This window comes from Leptodactylus fuscus, chromosome 6 (assembly GCF_031893055.1).
Source record: "Leptodactylus fuscus isolate aLepFus1 chromosome 6, aLepFus1.hap2, whole genome shotgun sequence".
Classification (NCBI taxonomy): Eukaryota; Metazoa; Chordata; class Amphibia; order Anura; family Leptodactylidae; genus Leptodactylus; species Leptodactylus fuscus.
This window is the reverse complement of record NC_134270.1, coordinates 44,468,533-44,484,205: the sequence shown is the minus strand read 5'-3', so window position 1 is coordinate 44,484,205 and position 15,673 is coordinate 44,468,533. Positions and strand designations below refer to the sequence as shown.

The 15,673-nt window shown below is 46.6% G+C and overlaps 1 protein-coding gene across 1 annotated transcript; it reads right to left on the bottom strand.

Moving 5' to 3' along the window:
* Nucleotides 1-2,538: 2,538 nt before the first annotated feature.
* Nucleotides 2,539-15,174, bottom strand: C6H1orf174 (chromosome 6 C1orf174 homolog). The gene is made up of 5 exons (XM_075279827.1): nucleotides 15,087-15,174; nucleotides 10,003-10,101; nucleotides 8,377-8,736; nucleotides 7,997-8,143; nucleotides 2,539-6,196 (listed from the first exon to the last, which is right to left on the bottom strand). The coding sequence occupies exons 1-4, from the start codon at nucleotides 15,099-15,101 to the stop codon at nucleotides 7,997-7,999; spliced, it is 621 nt and encodes a 206-aa protein (XP_075135928.1). The 5' UTR covers nucleotides 15,102-15,174; the 3' UTR covers nucleotides 2,539-6,196.
* Between the last annotated feature and the right edge of the window lie 499 nt (nucleotides 15,175-15,673).

Here is a 15,673-nt window from a genome sequence, read left to right as displayed (position 1 = left end):
GACAACCCCCAAGTTTTCTGAAAAGTTTTTTTTTTTTTTTTTTTTGGGGGGGGGGAGGGGCGAAAGTCGTGTTATACGTCGGAACATGCAGTGAGGTTGTATATGGTAGTAGCTGGAGGAGCAACTGAGGAACAGGGCACTGCAAGACCCTCGGCAGATAGCAGCTAATGTAATGTGCCGGCTGGCCGCCCGGCTGTGTTGTATGGTTGGGGTGGAGGACACAGGACAAAGAGCAGGGCAGCTTATATATGGAGCGGCTGTCCATAGAAGAATGTGTGCTACGAACTTACTGCTGAGCATGGAGATCGTGGAAAGCAGGAGGATTGTGGAAAGCCAGTTAAGGTAAATTCGAGGGTCGGGGATGACTGTGGAATGGCGGCGTGCGGCCCAGGCTGTGTGTGCGCTGTAGTGACGTGTACGCAGGAAGTGTGCATGCGGCCTCCTCAGTGTACTGTAGTTCGTCTCACTGCCCAAGCAGTCACGCTGATGTTCAGCAAACATGGCGATCCCGGAGCGTCGGCTTTGGTAGGCTGCTGAGGTATATTACCGTAACGTGACTGTGTAAGGTCAGCAAATACATGTAAATGTCATTGAGTGGGGTTAGGGCTACCCTTGAGGCGACAATAAGGAGTGTGCAGGTAGTTTGTGGCTGGAAATGCAAGGCAGTCTGTGTGATTCTATAGCTGGGGCTAGGAGTCCTGCTTTTGTGACTCTCCTGGCAAGAAAGCATGTTGTTTAGCGGCACCAAAAGTAGCCTATGTTTCGATCCCAAGCGAAAACTATGTTTGTGGAAAATTTCACGCAGATCGGTCCAGGCATTTTAGCATGATTGAAGAACAAACGTCCAAACTCACAAACATCCAAAATAGGATAGGATAGGATTAGTAGGATAGGATGTCAGCTGCAGCTAGAGGGACATTTCAGAAGGGTTTTCCAGGCTAAAAATGCTGCTGTCATATATAAAGAATAGGTCATCAATAACAAATCAATGGGGGGGGGGTGTCTATAACACCCATCACTCCTATCAATCAGTTACTCTCAGCTTTTACAGAGAAGGGAGCAGGAAGCAGACAGCTCTGTTCTGTGTAGTAGCTTAGCTCTCATCTCAGGTGAATGGGAGCTGATATGTAGTACCCTGATCTGGCCACTACAGAGCTGTCTGCTTCCTACCCTATTCTCTTTGTATAGGTTGCTGAAAGCAACTCATAATAGGGTACTGGATGTCAGAACCCCACCAATCTACTCTTAATGTTCTATCCTCAGCATAGGTTATTCTTATTTTACCCTTAAAAAACCCTTTAACGGGAGTCCATCATGTGGGATTTTACCAAATCAGTCTCTCAGCCGAGGACAGCTGTTTCGATCCAATTCGATCTCTTTAGCCCGGCGCCGAGAAGACTAACTTGGCAGAGGCGAGAGGCTTCAGACCAGGTAAAATCCCACATCATTGCAGCAAAGGCCTCTGGGAAGGTCAGGCATGATGTTAAAGGGAGTGCCCCCTAGTGGGCTACATGACTGAGGCACTGTCTCCCTATATTAACATCATGGGAGACAGATTTGCATATTCTTCCCATGATCCCTTTAATATAGTATGCTTAGTTTTGTATTGGGCATCCCTAGGAGTCTTATTTTACAGATTTGTCCCATAATACTTCATGCAGCAAACTAGTGTGTGTAGTTTAAAATAATATATGGGATATGTAAACTACCATACAATGATTGAGTTTCCAGTAGTTGTATAGTGAACTGCTATACGTTGTCTGACATTATGTGACGACTTAACACTTTGCAATATTTTTTTTTTTATCCCTCTGCATCTGCCCTACAAAGTATTCGCACTATAACACATACAGGGTCAATACTTCCGTCCCCATCTCTCAGGCCTACATTTTATTTGTGAGCCATATCTAGTATTGCAGTTCAGACACCGCTGTTTCTAGGAAAAAAAAAAAGAAAGCAAACACAAATGGTCTATATATTCAAGAAAAAAGAGAAGTTTAAAGCAGTAGCTCACCTAAGGCACAATCTTCAGGGTGCACGGCTGTGTAGTCCCGGACTCCAAGGAAAGACGAAGGGTCAAACAACAGAAGATATATTCCAGTCCGCACTCCTGAGATTTTCTTAAAATTTAACTTTTAATTTTTCATATAAAAATGGGTAAATCCAATACAAAAAATAAATGTGACTGTGAAAAACACAAGTGCGTTTTAAAAACCCATGAACCGGCTGATGCGTTTCTGGGTATGCTTTACCCCTAGGCTATGACTAAGGGGTAAAGCATACCCAGAAACGCGTCAGCCGGTTCATGGGTTTTTAAAACGCACTTTTGTGTTTTTCACAGTCACATTTATTTTTTGTATTGGATTTACCCATTTTTATATGAAAAATTAAAAGATAAATTTTAAGAAAATCTCAGGAGTGCGGACTGGAATATATCTACAAATGGTCTATAACTGAGGACAAGAGTCGTTTTGTGTGATTTTTTTTTTTATTGGTGTTAGCATGTAACACAATATATATTGTACATTATACGGACGGATAAGATTTCCATTTGTAGAAATACAAATATAAAAAGGCACAAACAACACAGTGGATTTAATGGAATTATTTTTTAGATAGCCAGCATTTAACAAGGGGTATTGTGCTAATTACATATATGCACCATAAGGCCCGGTTGACATCTGCGTTTGGGATTACGTTCAGGGAATCCGCTTGGGGACCTCCCAAATGGAAACCTATACGCAAAGAAAAGCGGTTACCTGCTTGCAGCACTTTTCTCTCCGTATGATTCTTGCGGAAACCACACGGACCCCATTATAGTCTATGGGGTCCGCATGTCTTCCCAGGTAACCGCTTTCTATGCATATAAGGTTTCCGTTTGGGGGGGTGTCCTCAAGCGGACTCCCCAACTGGAATCCAAACGCAGATGTTAACTGGGCCTAAGTTGGTCAAAGGTTGCCATAAGAGGAGCTGCGGCTCCTAATCTGGCATTACCGTGCTCGCTATGTAATTGCACTATAGTACATAAGGCTGCATTATCTATGGCATCCATCCCCAAAGGCAGAATTGCTGCAGAAGTATATACCACATGCTAGCCAGGAGCTGTGGGATAAATCACCCATAGCTTGGGATGTCCACACCATGCTGGGCCATACTTCATTGCACTCTTATACAGGAGGATTCGATGCAGAGCCAAGGCTGTGGATAACACACCTGAAAAGGCACAAGTGGCTGTACCATTCCTTCCCTGAGGACCAGACCATGGTAAAGCATTACTAAGCACACGTTTATTAATGGCTGGCGTATAACCATAAGGGTTATAATAGGACGGATTGCAGCAGTGACCTCTGCAGCCTCCAGCTGTTCAGAAACTACAACCCCCAACCTGTCCCCGTCATGGCAGGCTAGGAATCTCCTAACAGCTGGATAGCCACAGGTTGGAGATCACTTGACTAAAGATAGCAAAAAGAAGGAAGGGGCAAGACAAACGCCATAATAAGTCAGTCTAATAAATGGCACTTGTGTGAGCAAGAGAATTGTTGTCATCACTGATACGTGGAGAAGTCAAGACTCCAAGGCACAGGGGAATCATATGTATCAAGTCCAGCTTATCTGGAAGTCACTGACTTCATTTAAAGGGGTTATGCCACAAATAATATCTACCCTCCCTGCCTAAGAGTATAAATTGCTGATTTGTGTGGGTCTGACCGCTGATATCAACACCAATCCTGAGAATGGAGCATGTATTACCTCGGCTGTACGACACACTATCCCCAAGGGTACGCAGCAGAGTGAGAGTTCCCCTTCAAGTATACCTGGAGGATGTTACTCATCTCCCCTGGTTTCTGGTGTTGGCCCCTGCCTTCTTTGAGACACGTGTCACAGTTGTAGGCCTCAGCTGTCCCTGATGTCACTCAGGAGGCCAGAAGAGGCCCAAAGAGGATGGAGACCTGTGCCGAGCCCAGGGGAGGTGAGTAATTCTGTTATGTTCGCTCACCTTCGCTACTATGAGGGTCTGAAGAGAGCTCCAGAAAATGCAGGTAAAGCCAAACCGGAAATTGTTAGAAAATCCCTAGGTATGTAAAATTTATTAACTTCATTAACACGGGGACCATTCTGGAGAATTATACTGTGTGACATTTACATATGGAGGCCATTATATTACATGTACATTGTAAGATATGTGGAGTCACTGACAGGGACACTCTACTTTGTGTGTGCATACTGAAGTGGCCAATATACTACATGTGGGGGCACGGAGAGGCCCATTGCCTAATTGTTAAAGGCCCCAAACAAAGTCTCATTTTAACATTTATAAGTGATCACTACTTTGGGGTACTTGGTTGGGCCATTTTCTCACTAAGGGGTTACTTCATTTGATAATATAGAGAACCACTGCTCTCGAGAATAAATATTGTTTGTGGCATAAGCCTTTTTTACCTCAGTAATAGTCATTAAGGCTCTGTACAGACGATCACAATACACACCGCCTGTGTAAAAGGGACATGTTACATCAGTGGGGCTCTCGTTGTCATGGCCTGTTAAGTTGGACCTTTAAAAAAAAAATCGTGTGAAATGATATTAACTGATTTTAATGCAGCCGTGCGCCATTGATATCTTTCGTGTGACTTAAACCCTAAAGTCCTTTTGTCGTCCTAAGTTTACAACAAAGTACCAAGAAACATGTGACAACTTCTGAGCAACTCCCTCCTGCCTTACTACTATCATCAGCTCAGGAGAAGCCACAATGGGCGATGAATTGGACACGTTGGGGTAACAGGACAGTGTCTGTCTCCTGCCAGGGTCTCCCAAATACCTCTGTCAGGTTTACAACAAAGACCACCATGCTGGAAAGCTTTGCAACTAAACTTCCGGTTTACACTACTATTAACATAAAAGACATATTTAATAAGTCACTATATAAAGCTTCAAAACAACAGTAAATATATACACGCATACAGATATAGCAGAGCCGAGTTTGTTATTGGACTGCCTGTTCTGTGTTAACTCCCTGAGATAATACAGTAGGTTAACCCATTTATGCCTAGAGTTCCATTATTATAACTGAAAAATGTATAAGCTCCGGCATAAATGGGTTAACTTGCAGTCAATTCGCATCATCCTGCAGGACACACTCAGCTCTGCTACATCTGCAGTTCTTACATTAAAAAAAAAGTCCATCTCTGTAGAAAATATCATTCACATCTACGTTCGGATATTCCATTCCCCTCTTTGCATGAAAAACGAGTGGAAACCACACAGACTCCGTTATAGTCTATGGCAGGGGTAGGGAACCTTCGGCTCTCCAGCTGCTGTGAAACTACAACTCCCAGCATGCTCCATTCACTTCCATGGGAGTTCCAAGAACAGCAGAACAAGTATGCATGCTGGGAATTGTAGTTTTGCAACAGCTGGAGAGCCGTACGTTCCCTACCCCTGGTCTATGGGGTCTGTGGGTTTCCTAAGGTAACCGCTTTTTTTATGTGGATTAGGTTTCCGTTTGAGGGGGATCTCCAAGCGGACCCCCCCATCCCTCCCCCCCCCGAACGCAGGTGTGAATCTAGCCTTACATTTTAATAATTTTTAGAGTTGTAGCAGTTCAAGTCTTGGTGAACTAAGCGTTTGCCCAGTCCTATGGAGAAGCAGAAATGAACAGCTCTGCTACATCTGCCGCGATAAGCAATGCCCTGCAACATTTCACCCGAATCCTTCTGACCCTCACAATGCTGAAGCGCCTGAAGTACAAAATCGTGTGACTTTCCAGCTCCTCCACATTCTTGTTTTCTGCCATTATCCCATCAACATTATAAAAATATTGAGAAATGCAGGAAAGAACGTAATATACATAAAGAACTTAATATAAATTACACATCTTTGTGTGTGGCATTGAAGCTTAATACTGCTGCTCCTAGCAGTAAGGATATCAGAAAGGTATAAGAAATTTTTGTAAGAAAAGCCCCTGAATTTTATTTTTCCAATGGCAACAACAAAAAAAAAAAAAAAACACAAGTTTAGGGACGGTGTAAGACTTGCCCTCCATTTCTTCCACTCACATCCTAATAACGGTTAAATGTAAGCGGATCTCCTCGATTTATGTACAAATAAAAGCACTTTGGCTTGAACACAGTCTCATGTGTATGGACTAAGCAGTAGGTAGTGGCTCCAATCCAGTGTCCTGGCGGTGACACAAAGGCACCTGAAGTGACAAGAGAATAAATACACATTACAAAGTCATTCTGCATATGCACACTCATGTGGCAGGGCTGAAAACTATGGCGCTATTCGTGTTGAGCGAGTAGTATTCGATCGAATTTCTCGCCGGCATAGGAATGCGTGTAATCCGCCAAACACCAAGGGGTTAAACGCTTCGAATATTCAATGCATTTAACCCCTTGGTGTCCGGCCAATTACACGTATTCCTATGCTGGCAAGGTATTCGATCGAACACTACTCGCTCAACACTAGTCGCTATATCTCCCCCAGATTCCTCACTTCTGTATGGTGAGTGAGGTCACAGCACAAATCTGTAGCAAAACCTCAGCTGTTAGATGGCCTTTCTGTTAACCATTTCTGGTCCTACAGCAGGAGGGAGCCAGGCCTCATTAAAAGGCCTATAAAAGGTTGTCAAGACCTCAGACCTGGGCAGTTCCTGGGGGGGGAGAGAAGGGCTCAGGTTCTCTCCTAACTCTCTGACAGCTGGTGAAAGACCAGTGTGAACTTTTGCTTTTGCCCTGTGAGTTGACCATGTGGCTGAAGCAAGCCACACGTATAGTTAGGGCTCGTTCACACGGGACAAGAGGTGGCAGATTTTGGCGCTGAATCCACGTCAGAGTCCGCCCCCTCACAATACAGGTCTATATCTTACATTTTTCTGTCAGTGGTATGTTCCCGCTTGCGGAAAAAAGAAGCGAGCTGCCCTTTCGTCAGGCGCATTCCGCGGCTGAATCATCTGCGGCAGCGCGCTCTGGACTAGACCTATTAATTTGGGCCTACTCCGGAGTGGGAAGGGGCGACTGTCGGAAGCCACGACAGTCGTGGCAGGTGTATTTTAGTCCTATTCTGACGCATCAAAGTCAGGACCAAAATATGCCCCCCATTGCCCCGTGTGAACTAAGCCATAAGGCCTCTTTGTTTAGATAGTAGCTCAGATGAGCAGGATTTCTGTTAGGGAGCGTTCACACTACCATCGGTGTCCGACATGTAGTGTCCGCTCAAAATCTGTCACGGACACTAGGAGCGGACACTAGCTGTGTCCGTGACACCTGTCATTCACTTGAATGGGCATCGGGTGCGTTCTTTTGCACTCCGTGCCCGTCCTTTCCTGTCCGCAAGTGAAGATGTCCGACTTCTCAAGCGGACAGAGGAACCCTGCATGCATCTATCTATCTACACACACACATGCACACACAGACACATATACATTGAGGCAGATTTATAAAAAAAATGACATTAATCCTGTAATATAATTCAGAACAATGGACGTTAGATAACATTAAAGGAGTTGGCCACTTTCAGAGCAATAGTGAAAGACAAATGTTACTCTTTGTATAATAAAAAGTTGTACAATTTTCCAATATACTTCTCGGTATTAATTTCTCACACTTTTCTAGATCTCTGCTTGCTGTCATTCATTCTGCTTACCTCTAGTGGATGAAACTCTGACTATGATCATGCGATACACAGTCCATGGTCATGTGATGAACAGACAGGTAGTTACCAGGCGTGACCACCACATGACCATGGTCAGAATTGTATCCGCTACAAATAACAGAATGAATGACAGCGAACAGAGATCTGGAAAACTGTGAGGAGTTGATACAGAAAGTATATTGGAAAATTGTACAACTATTTATTATACAAACAATAACATTTGTCTCAATATTGGTCTGAGAGTGGCAGAATATCACTACATTATTCACCTACAGTGGTGAAAGCCTCAGGGTCCGCTTTAATTGCTATTTTGATTTAGGTTTCATCGCCCAGCCCTATCACTTACTTAAACAGTATGTTGCTTATTCAAGGCTTCATCAGCGCCATTCTCCTCCTCATCATCATCATCCTCCTCCTCCTTAGCTCTGTAGTGGAGGTTTCTTAGCTCTCTTCTGCTCATAGAAGCACGGGATGTAGCAACTGGTGGAATGTCCTAAGGATCAAAGACTCAGATTATAAGACACATAGTTACAGACACTGGAGATGCAATAGTTTTTCTTTGCAGGTCTTACAATAGCTGCTGCATGCAAGGGACAAGAAAGGAAGACTTCCAATTTGAGAGAAATGTCATCAGAACAGAAAGGAATTTGACAAAATGTCAACCTATATATCTCCATGGATACAGACTACAAAGAAAGCAAGTGTAGTCTGACCCTGCAAGCTCACCTGCATAAGCTCTGCGTTTTCAAAGAATCTCCCGAGTGGCATTGGCTGGTTGCTGTCTTCATCGAAAAAGGGACTGTTGTCTGTGTATACACCCCTGCTATCTGGATGTGCCGTGCCTAACACTACACCATCGCTGCTGTCATCCGTTAACCCATGATATGAAGTGTGGTCGCTAGTTCTGGACACCTGATGGGCAGTGACACGTGAGCTGACCGTCACCTTTGGGCACCTCCTGCCTGCAGCTTTTCCCCGAGTATCCATTCTGGTACCTCTCTTGGGGCTATAACTTGGTAGTCCGCTGTTCTGGTCGCATATAATATTTCTTGAAAGATTCCTATTGGAAGTTTTGCGGGTTGATGTCTGAAACAAATGAAATATGTATTTGATTTTATATTAAAGCATTCCTTCACTTACAAAACTGCTTTTTTATAAATGAATACTGCGGGTGAATATAAGAAACATTATAATATCTTATTAAAAATGCTCCTTCCTCCATTTATCAGGCCTAATTATTTCTAACATGGAGGTCTATGGAGAGGGAAGACTGCTGGGAAGGACACACAAGCTGATGGTAAGATAATGGTTTGCCATTGTTCAGAAAGAGGCCATACATCAGTAGCAGCCTGCATATCCATAGACTTCTGTGTATAAGGCTGAATAAAGGCTGGTGTCATTTGTATGCCACATTTGCTTTTCAACATTTTATTCACTTAAGTATGTATGACTCTTTAAATGAATCTTCTTTCAGTCCAGTCTCACAATGCATCCTGCAGGGATTCTGTCCACGATATTGTAATAGCACGTTCATAATTCAGAATTGGAGGCAGACATCCATCTCAGATTTCTCTTCATTTTCCATCCCCGGCTCCAGATGAATGGGCCTAACCAGCGTGGAATCTTGTGCCATGGACTCTGCCACTATATCAGCCACGGAATCTAGGGCAAGATGGAGCAGGACACATTGCTCCCATCTTTGCCTCCCATTGATAAAGTGCTGCAAATGTGATAAAACAAGAAAGTAAAACAAAACGTATCCGTCTAGGGGGATCCAGCGCTGGTGCTTTGATAGTCCTCACAGCCTCCATGTACAAGCAGTCACATGCTGTACAAATGGCATCATGACTCCCACCATGCACTGGTCACATGCTGTCTGCCTGAGGTCATTGAGGGAATGAAGAGGTCATTGCTGACTATTTTGTTTTATCCCATTTGCAGGATCCACTTACCAGCAGACCATGGACTATAATGGAGTCTGTGAGGTTTCTGCCCCATATTTTAAGCAAAGGGGGGTTAGGTGTGACTGCAGCCGTAGCAGTGCATGGGTATCGGACAAAGTCTTAGACATATTTATGATTTTATTCACTGACAGCAAAGACTGTGAAAATGGTAAAAAATTGAAACACAAAGTTACAAAGGCTTTCAATATAAAATGATAAACCAGGACAATTTCCAATGACAGCCCCTACCCGTATAAATAATCAGGCAGATTGTGTATACACAGAGTGACAACCCAGCTTTCCTAGAAAAAGATACAAAGTCATTGTTTTGTCTTACAGACCTATCTCGATGATCTACAGATCGATGCAGCAGAATATTCACAAGCTATGACGACTCCAGGATTCTTACCAGACATCTTTTCTTTGCAGGCTTCTCAGAGTTGCAGACTTCATCATCCGAGGATTTCTGTGCTTTTTGGCGAGACGAGCACCGCACCCCATCTGTGAACTGGAAGCAAATTCTAGGATTTACTCTGTTTCTATACTGTACAGCCAAGGAACTTTGCATTAAAAAAAAAATGTGGTGAATGTGGAGGAACTGAATCCATTACTGGCCACGTGGAGAATAAAATGATGTCCATAAACTAAAACTTGCGTAATGTAATGAATATTCATCTTCTCATAGTCTGCACATACTGGGCATGTAAAGGCAGCAGTTTGTGCTTCAGAGTGGCACTTACAATTGTAACTGGGATGGAAAAGTTGCACCAGATATGGTGACAGCCAAGGAGAATTATTTATCTCTCCATCTTCTTCTGGAATGGTCTCTCCCTGAGTCTTCTTCCTGCGCTGGGTTCAAACTTCTAGGCATGCGTAGTCGTCTCTGCTGTTGGGCCTTGGGCAGAGCTGACTGCGCATGCCTGTCTGGTGTAAGCGGCCATTTTCTTGTGGCCGCTTACACAGTAAGCTGGGGTAAGTGGCCACAAGAAAATGGCCGACTGTGCACGCCTAGAAGTTTGAAGCCAGTGCCGGAAGAAGACGCAGGGAGAGGCCGTTCCAGTAGAAGATGGAGGTGGCGTTGGAGAGTTCTCTCATAGAATTGGGGACGCCCCCAGTGCTGTGAGAGAACTCATTTGCATACCAACGGAAAATAGGATTTATACGGAACGGCGGTGCAGAGAAGACATCTAAAAGTAGGTGAAGAATAGCCTTTCTTAAGACTTCATGACTATTCATACAAGTGACTTTATACTCTATTTCTGTGAAAAAAACGCGGATCACACAGAGGCCGCAAAAAAAGAAAAAAAAAAGTGACATTGTAAGGCTAGGATCACACCTGTGTCTGCGAAAGGAAACCCGAACGTAGGTGTGATCCTAGCCTAAGACAGATTTGCTCCATTTTTATTTTGAGCATGTTGTTGCTTCGGATGTAATGCTTATTCTTTTATTTCAGCACGTATCACTGAGAGCTGTCCAGCATCCATCTGCATCATCCAGGAGAAGGTTAGTATTGTGGGGTGTGATCTGTAAGCAGCACTACACAGGACACCACAAAGATTCCACTATGGCTCTTCCAAATATTCCCCATGAAGCCTCATGTAAATCAGGGGCTGCCTACAATGCCTGCTTTCATAGGGACAGCTATACATGAAGCCTCTATTCCTCCAGAACCTACGTGCTAAATATCACTTGCTCTTCATGTCAGTTTGAAGGCAATGAAGACAGAACGATGAATGTACGGCTGCGAAATCCACCACATATCACCGTATACAAGAGTCCTCTACGGCGACAGCAGCCGAACCTATTCAGCACTAGTCTTATTACTAGCTAGAAATGAAAAAAGTAGGGAACAAGTCAATGAAGTGAGCCGCAATACTGGAAATCAACTGTAATTAAGGGACCATGATTTATAGAAAAAAATAAATTATAATTATTATAATAATAGAAACTTTAGATTGATCCATAGAAATGATCTGATCGCTTTTACTGCTTCATTTTACAGCCAGACAGTCAAACTGGCCTTGGACCCATTGGGCTTGTGAAAAGTCAGGCCCGGTTGACATCTATGTTCCCCTATCTGCATAAAATACGCGGAGAAAAAAGTCCTGCAAGTCCGTGTCGTGTGAAAACCGCACCGGCCCCATTATAGTCTATAGGTTCGCGAGTTTCCTCAGGTAACCACTTTTTCAAGCGGATAAGTTTCCCAAGCAGACGTCCCGAAGAGAAACCCAAACATAGATGTGAACCGGGCCTTAGCACTACAGTAAAAAATTATTTAGTCCCTCCCCCAGTGCACCTTACCCTGCAGCATAGCCACATTTACTTTCAGTGCTGGACACCCGCAGCAGCCCTACACTGTCAGACTGTCGGACAAGAGTCACGGGACCGAAACGTCACATTAGTTACTAATGATGCAGCTTAATAAATGATACTGTAACATTACTACTACAAGGAGAGCGAGGTTCTTCTTTATCAAAGTTGTATGCTCCCCTCTGAAGTACTAATCCTGCTTCTCTGGTGCACAAAAGGTTTCCAGGAGGTTAAACCATCCTTGCAGTTCTATGGGACTCAGATTGAGGCTCTAATCCGTTTGTGTTCTCATTCTGTTGTACTGATCCGCCAGAAAACACTGTGTACATCAGAGGGGCAGAAAGGAGGTCAGCGCTCCGGAGGGAATCACCTAATTTTACAATAAGTGGTCAGCAATATTTCTCTCCACAATGATTCATTTTGAAATGGGAGAGACAAGATCTATTTTTTTTCTTCATACAGGAGTGTTTCTCTAAAATGAAGGAACATAAGGGTTTTGTTTACCCTGGTCACTACGTAAGGTTTTCAGCACCACACTGCTGTCCAATGCTGGGCAGTTTCAATGCAGGCAATGACCTTGATCAGAATTAGTAGCCAATGTGACTTTTCTTACCCGATGCCATTGTTCTTACCCAATAACCAAAATCATCCAATCGTTGTTTAAACTGCCATCGAGTCACCAACATCCACCATCCCAAACCGAATCAGCTGTGCGACTGCCGGACAGGTCACCAACATAAGTCGCCCATCAACTCTGCTGCACCCCCAGAAACGGCTTTATTTTACTTGCTGCTCCTTGCATCAATGTTATTTACATGCAGTGAATCTGTGGACAAACTACATTTCCCATGATTCATCTCCCTGCTTTCACTCTGTGTACCCCTAACCTCTCTACTCTCCCCTGCAATGAAGTCACAGATAAGTCACTCCCATATGTGAGGTCACATGATGCTGTGATGTTTCGTTTGGAGGCTCACTCTCCTCCTGAACAAACACAGAGTGCGAGCAGGCAGATGCATCATGGGAAATGTAGTTTGTTCACAGATTCACTGAATGTAAAGAACACTGATACAAGGAGCAGCAAATAAAATAAAGCTAAGAAAAGGCTGCACAAGGGAACAGTGAGGATTTATCCTACATGTAGGATTTAGCTGTCCGCTTGAAAAATCGGACATCTTTGTAAACGGACACTTAAGGACACCCACGGACAGTAAAGGACACTGCATGATGTCCCATTTAAAATAATGCAAATTGCAACGGACACAGCTAGTTTCCGAAGCTAAAATCTTGCACAGACATTATCTGTCAGACATCGACGCCAGTGTGAACGCCCCCTTACTGACTCATCCAATCGTCATATTTCACCCAACTGTTGCCGACAAACTCTAATTCCACCGCAATCTCAGACTCAATTATCTTCAGTTAACCAATCAACAGCCTCCATCATCTGACACCCAACTATCACCATCTGACAACTCACCTACTCAGCCATCGCTTCCCAAATACTGAACTATTATTTATGACCGGACAACTACCTCAACTTATACATGGCCTCACGCAAGCCGCCCTCATCACGCAAGCCGCCCTCATCACGCAAGCCGCCCGCCGCCACATCATGTAAGCTGCCCACTGCTGCCGCCACCACCAATCACACAGCCCGTCCCCTTCGGCCGCCTCAAATCACTCAGCCCCTCCCCTGCCACAAATCACGCAGCCCCTCCCCTGCGGCCGCCACAAATCACGCAACCCCTCCTCCTGCGGCCGCCACAAATCACGCAGCCCCTCCCATGCGGGCGCCACAAATCACGCAGCCCCTCCCCTGCGGACGCCGCCATCACCCAGCCCGTCCCCTGCGGCCGCCGCCATCACCCAGCCCGTCCCCTGCGGCCGCCGCCATCACCCAGCCCGTCCCCTGCGGCCGCCTCCATCACCCAGCCCGTCCCCTGCGGACGCCGCCATCACCCAGCCCGTCCCCTGCGGACGCCGCCATCACCCAGCCCGTCCCCTGCGGACGCCGCCATCACCCAGCCCGTCCCCTGCGGACGCCGCCATCACCCAGCCCGTCCCCTGCGGACGCCGCCATCACCCAGCCCGTCCCCTGCGGACGCCGCCATCACCCAGCCCGTCCCCTGCGGACGCCGCCATCACCCAGCCCGTCCCCTGCGGACGCCGCCATCACCCAGCCCGTCCCCTGCGGACGCCGCCATCACCCAGCCCGTCCCCTGCGGACGCCGCCATCACCCAGCCCGTCCCCTGCGGACGCCGCCATCACCCAGCCCGTCCCCTGCGGACGCCGCCATCACCCAGCCCGTCCCCTGCGGCCGCCGCCATCACCCAGCCCGTCCCCTGCGGACGCCGCCATCACCCAGCCCGTCCCCTGCGGCCGCCTCCATCACCCAGCCCGTCCCCTGTGGACGCCTCCATCACCCAGCCCGTCCCCTGTGGCCGCCGCCATCACCCAGCCCGTCCCCTGTGGCCGCCGCCATCACCCAGCCCGTCCCCTGTGGCCGCCGCCATCACCCAGCCCGTCCCCTGAGGCCGCCGCCATCACCCAGCCCGTCCCCTGAGGCCGCCGCCATCACCCAGCCCGTCCCCTGAGGCCGCCGCCATCACCCAGCCCGTTCCCTGCGGCCGCCTCCATCACCCAGCCCGTCCCCTGCGGACGCCGCCATCACCCAGCCCGTCCCCTGCGGACGCCGCCATCACCCAGCCCGTTCCCTGCGGCCGCCTCCATCACCCAGCCCGTCCCCTGCGGACGCCGCCATCACCCAGCCTGTCCCCTGCGGACGCCGCCATCACATATGCCATGCACTGTCTCAACGTCAGTCTTTAATAGTGCTTATCTTGAGCCAAATAAGGTCCCACCATCATCAGACAATCCGTGTCCTACCTCAGTTATTACCCCTTCATCTGACCCACCTCCCCACTAGACTATCCGAATTCTGCAGCGTCCCCTCCCCACAAAGCACTGTTGGCAATCCTCCTTGTGCTCGGCGTTCATCCATAGCCCCCTCCTCTCTACTATAAACCTGGACCACACTCTCCATGTACACCAGGGCTCCTGCTCATATTGACCCAGTATGCCCGCATTACCCCATAACCCGGGGTCACCGCTCTGCTCACGACCCTTCTCCCCCTCCCCCCATCCACACACCGCCCCAATGTACAAGACTTCCCCCTCACCTTCCTCTTCTTCATGGAGAAAACTCGGCTACAGCCGCCGCCACCGCCAAAACTCTCCTACTACTTAGTAAAACTTTCCAGGCTCCGCGGCAGCCCCGCCCAGCAACTCACACACGGAGAACCGGCCTGCGTCTGACGTCATGAGGGAAACACATAGTAACGTGGCCATCTTAACTGAGGGCAAAACAACAACCACGGCTACGAGCAAGTGAACGCACGCAATGTGACGTGAGGCTCATGGAAGCCATGCCTAAAGCTGGCAAACGCTCATTAACCCTTTCGGCGTAGTGTTCCTGTTACGAAAATAATATTAAAAAAACCTGAAACCGATTGATTAAATCTCCGAATGACTGTTTTTCCTTTTTATAGCCATCCATTTATGTTATCTGCAACAATATCCCTAGAAGTATTAGATGTATTTTTTTTTTAAATGGAATTTTAAGCCTAAGATCACACTTGGCTTCTCTGAATGTCAAGAACAAGGCTACATTATATATATGTATACATATATACCCGTTGGACAGGAAAATCACATGTAAAACGTTCACATTTATAAGAAGAATGCTAAGGGCTACGTGGCGATTTTG